At 46.2% G+C, this 4,833-nt stretch overlaps 1 protein-coding gene across 1 annotated transcript; it reads right to left on the bottom strand.

Annotated features, from left to right (window-relative positions):
• Positions 1-392: 392 nt before the first annotated feature.
• Positions 393-1,636, bottom strand: LOC100280953 (ethylene-responsive transcription factor ESR2). Its single transcript, XM_008680534.2, has one exon. The coding sequence runs from the start codon at positions 1,565-1,567 to the stop codon at positions 683-685; it is 885 nt and encodes a 294-aa protein (XP_008678756.1). The 5' UTR covers positions 1,568-1,636; the 3' UTR covers positions 393-682.
• Between the last annotated feature and the right edge of the window lie 3,197 nt (positions 1,637-4,833).

The following is a 4,833-nucleotide window of genomic DNA, read 5'->3' as shown; positions in this document are numbered from 1 at the left end:
TATTTATATTGTGACATGTCGATAATTTGCACTATTATTATTCTAGCGCCATCTTAATTTGAGTTTTTCAGCCACCCAGCTTAATTTTGTCGCTAGGCACGGTTACTGCTTCAATTGCTTTCCGTTTCTTCCCCACATTGTGTGATTTTACAATGATCTAGACGAAATCAGGATGCCGGATTTGGCACCATGGATAATATCATGGAAGGCGACGCTTCGGTTCGGCAAGCTTTATTGGTCAATTAATCCCCCGTCTGACGGCCCATTCTGGTGTATATTAAAACAACAGTTACGTTCGAAATGACTATTTGTTCCACAAATCTCCATAAAGTTCATGTGACCGAGCTCCCGACTCTAATCAGATGCAAGTAATCAAAATACTAAAGAGCAAGAAGAGAACTCATCCCCACAACATAGATTACTGAGCATCTAGAAAATTGAAGACATGCAAGATGAAACTGGTTGGAATCCATCGAAAACAAGCTTTGATTCCATGCATTGGAGTACACAGTCCAGGACACCACGCATATCATCAGTACTACATGCTAGCTAGCTGCTAGTAAAACACACAAGGCGACTAGATGATCGATTTGGCTGTCATGAAATCAAGCAAGCAATCGTGAATCCCAAAAGCACCAGGTCCTCCATTTCATGTCCCACTCGCACGCGATCCACGCACCCATCAGCCCCGGCGGCCGCGGCGCGTGGGGACGGACGGCGGCGCGGCCACAACCTCCACGAACGCCGGGGAGTGGATCACGTCCTCGAGCAGGCCCTGCGGCATCATCGGGTATTCACCGTCCCCCTCGACGCCGGCGAAAGGGCTGGGAACGACGAAAGCATCCGGCTTTACCGGCGCCACCAACGCAGCTGCCGCCCTGGCGTCGGTTCCGGCCGCGGACAGGCCGCGCCTGCCCCCGCCGGCGCGCGGACGCGTGAAAGGGTAGAAGTCGTGCAGCGCGTCCTGCAGCAGCCCGGCGTCCGCGGGCTCGCTCCGCAGGACGCCGTCCCAGTCGTCCACGTCCTCGTCCATCGCTACGGCGGGGTGTGCGGCGACAGGGAAGGGCGCTGCGATGGTCGTGGACGTGGCGTCCGCCGCCGGCGCCGGAGGTCTGGGGGCTGCGGAGTGGACGTGTCCGTGGCCTGCGTGGTTGAGCAGGCGGCAGCCGTGGTTGGAGGAGCTCATGATGAGGTTGTGCAGGAGGAAAGGGTTGATCGGGTGCGCCACCGCCGCCGGCTGCGGCGCGCCCCACGGCCAGTAGCCCGCCGTGGCGTGGCCCGGGAAGTTGGTGCGCGCCTTGTTGCCGCGCATGGCGCGCGCCGCGATGTCGTAGGCGCAGGCGGCCTGCTCGGCGGTGTCGAAGGTGCCGAGCCACCGCCGCTCCTTGGACATGGGGTCGCGGATCTCTGCCGCGAACCGGCCCCACGGCCGGCGCCGCACGCCGCGGTACCGCGCGCCTTTCATGGACAGGTCGACGTCCCCGTCCCCGTCTTTGATCGCGGCCGACTGGGGACGCTTGCTCCGGTGGGCGTGGGCGTAGATGTGTGCGTTGGCCACGTCCTCCATGGATTGAACTGAGATCGATCGAGGTTTTAGTTCTGTGGCGAGGCGGCTGCTGGCGAGGGAGAGGATGTGTGGGGATCGGTGTGGAGCTCGTGCTACTTATAGGCGGGGAAGCGGGAGGGGCAGGGCAGGGCTGCTGGCTGCTCATTCACTGACGGTGCGCTGATCCATTGCCATGGCACTTGGTAGGTGTGGGTTTCTTGCTGTGCTCCAGCTTTATGAAAAATAAAATAAAATTGTTCATTTAAATTTTGGTTGTTCACTTCACATTCACCAAACCAACAGAATACATAAAATTAAAATAAATCTACACATATAATATATAGAAACGGTAGCAATACACGAGTCTGTGACTAGTCGGCCAAAAACAATTCTTTTGGAGAGAGGTAATTTCATGGTAGTTCCTTATATGTTTTTCATCCCAAGGTCTCATGTCTTCCTTGTTAGCCAAAAAAAGTCACGATTAAGGGCATGCTCGGTTACCCTCAATCCATGTAGATTGTAGTGGATTTAAATCTATAACAAATCAAAATCTCTCTGAATATGTTTCAATCTCGTCTGATCCACATGGGATGTGAATAATCAAACAAGGCCTTTAGTATTCCTAATAGGATGCCATTGTTTTGTCAAATACACAAAAAATGTATTATTGTAATTAAAGTAAAAGTAATCATATAAACAACGTGCTCAAACACTAAGATCTATTATACCAGAGGCTAAATCATCCTAGCGTTCTAGGTGTAATTGTTACAAGATCTAGTCACGAGATTAAGTGATTTTTTGGCGTGCCATGGTCTCTAACACACAATTTTGACTAGTGATTTTTATCATAGATGTTTACAAATCTTATAGGTATAATAAATTGTGGACAAAATAGTTACTTTAGTCTTAGCTATTACCTAAAGTTCGGTTGCATCCGAGGCCTCCTTTGGGATGCAGGAATTTCAGCACATGATTTGGTTCATCTTCATAAGAAAAAAAACAGGAAATGGGAAAGATTCCTGCATTCCCAAGGGGTCTAAAGATTACTTTTAAACTTAGTTTCATTATAGGTGTTCTTGTCCTCAAACTTTGCACTTTAGACTTAATTCCATTCATGAACTTTCAAGTGTATTTCATTCTAGCTCTTGAACTTCCATGGTTCGTGGATGAAATTGAGCCAAAAAATACAATGTGGGGTCATCTCCTGCCGAAGCTTCTCAAAACATTAATGCATCAATGGTTTTCAAATCTGTTTTAGGCCTTTCGAAGCAGTGATGAAGCTGACCTTCATCTGAAAGTCTTCGGCTAAGCAGTGTATACACGAGGATGAGGCTAGGAAACTTCGGCTCTGTGATTTTGACATGCAACAGTAAAGAAATAAGGGAGAAAACCTGGTGACTTGGTCAGCACAACTGGTGATGCCCTAATGGAGCCATGCAGTCTGTATGTATAGGATCTGAGGGCATATTTGTAATCCTACAAAAATTGTACTATGACTCACCACTATAAATAGAGGTAAAGTGTCATGCAAGTGTGCAACCTTTTTTCCTGAAAGGAAATCCAAACTGCACAACCTCTGAAGTTGTGAATTCCTTACCTTTGTATCTCCATTCGAAGGTATAATTGTAGCTATTTGTAATGAGAAGAAATGACAAAAGAAACATACTAGTAACCATTCTTCTTTTAACTTTTCCATCTCATTGTTCGAAGGTTTCTTAATCATAACAACCTACTTCCTTCAGTCCTTCTATTAGATAGATTGAAGGAACGAAAGCCTATTGTTTCTAATTATGTTGCCCTATTTTGTTCTCCATTAGGAATCAAAGAAGGTGACCAACATTAGCACCCACCTTTGGTGAACTCATGACTACAAGGATCTCTTCGTCATGCCTCCGAAGAAGTCCACAACTCTCGGTTCGGTTCTTGCTCCCATTGATTAGAACCAAGAAGAATAAGAAGAAGCACGTCTTCTTGAGGCACGAAAAGAGAAAAGGAAGGCCATGGATCCTCCACCACAATAGGACCTTGACCTAGAAATGAAAAATCTCAAAGTTATTCACCAGCAAGTCGAGAAGCAACAAGAGAAGATACTTTGGGTCTCTCAACTACAACGAGAGAAGATATTTTCATTTCGAAGAACACAACCATGATGCTTTGTTATATGATGATTCTTCTCCTTTAGCAGCAGAGCGCATGCTACACCATGGCCGCCTCTTTACAGACCATCTCAATTTCCAATTTATGATGGTCTTTCAGATCCAAAATAGTTCTTGATGAACTATGAGGCCACCATATCCTCGTACGATGGCAATGCAATGGTGATGGCAAAATCATTTGTCATGTCAGTTAAGAATGTGGTTCAAACTTGGTACTCTTCTATTTGGTAGTGTTCTGTTTAATCCTGGCATAAGCTTAAAGATATGCTTCTCACGAGCTTATAGGGTATGCAGACGAAGCCCATAACTGCACATGCCATGTTCCAGTGTGCACAAGAACACAACGAATATCTCTATGCCTATGTCTGAAGGTTTCTTCGTCTTTAGGATCAGAGACCAACTGTGCCAAATGACATTGTTATTGAAGCAATTATTCAGGGGCTTCATCTGGGCCCAGCAGCTCATTATTTTACTAGGAGATCTCCTCATTCTTTTGAGAAGCTGTTACAAAAATGGTTAAGTATATCAGGGCAAACAATGATTTTCGCCACCGAAGGGAAGAGGCACAAAGGTATGCAGAAACCGCTAGGGGCTTCAGAGGGAGACTTCACCCTAAACATGTCTGAAGCATAATCAACAACAAGATTCATCTCAAGCACCAGGGACATAGCAGCAACCTTCACATAGCAATTTTCGTTCACTAGTGTGATTCGAAGAAAGGTTTAACAACAACTCTCAGCCAAGGAAGTAGTATTGTGTTTTATGATGAGAAAACAAGGTTCACACTACGAAGACATGTCAAATAACCATATAAAAGCAGAAAGAGATTGTTGCTGCTCATACAAATGAACCAAAAAAGGTTTTCCACACATCTTCATACTACTCGCCTTACGTCCTGCAGCAAATTCAACATCAAGAGCTAAAGCCATAACCTTTAGGCTATGGCTTCGACTAGTCCTTCATCCATACACTGGACACTTCCTCTACCATTTATCCTAGGTCCCCACCATATTAGCAAGTGCTTGTAGGCCACCCTCAATTTTAGTACAAGATATGCATCAGCAGGACAGAAAGGGGGCTTCTGAAGCTCATATAGTGAATAGTGTGATTCTCGAGTCCAAACACATATAT

This window comes from Zea mays, chromosome 4 (genome assembly GCF_902167145.1).
Source record: "Zea mays cultivar B73 chromosome 4, Zm-B73-REFERENCE-NAM-5.0, whole genome shotgun sequence".
Classification (NCBI taxonomy): Eukaryota; Viridiplantae; Streptophyta; class Magnoliopsida; order Poales; family Poaceae; genus Zea; species Zea mays.
The sequence above is the reverse complement of the archived record's forward strand: the minus strand, read 5'-3'. Positions and strand labels throughout refer to the sequence as shown.

What these genes read in the sequence shown, in the direction of transcription:
- LOC100280953 (XM_008680534.2), bottom strand. Translation starts at nt 1,567, where the DNA reads ATGGAGGACGTGGCCAACGCACACATCTACGCCCACGCCCACCGGAGC.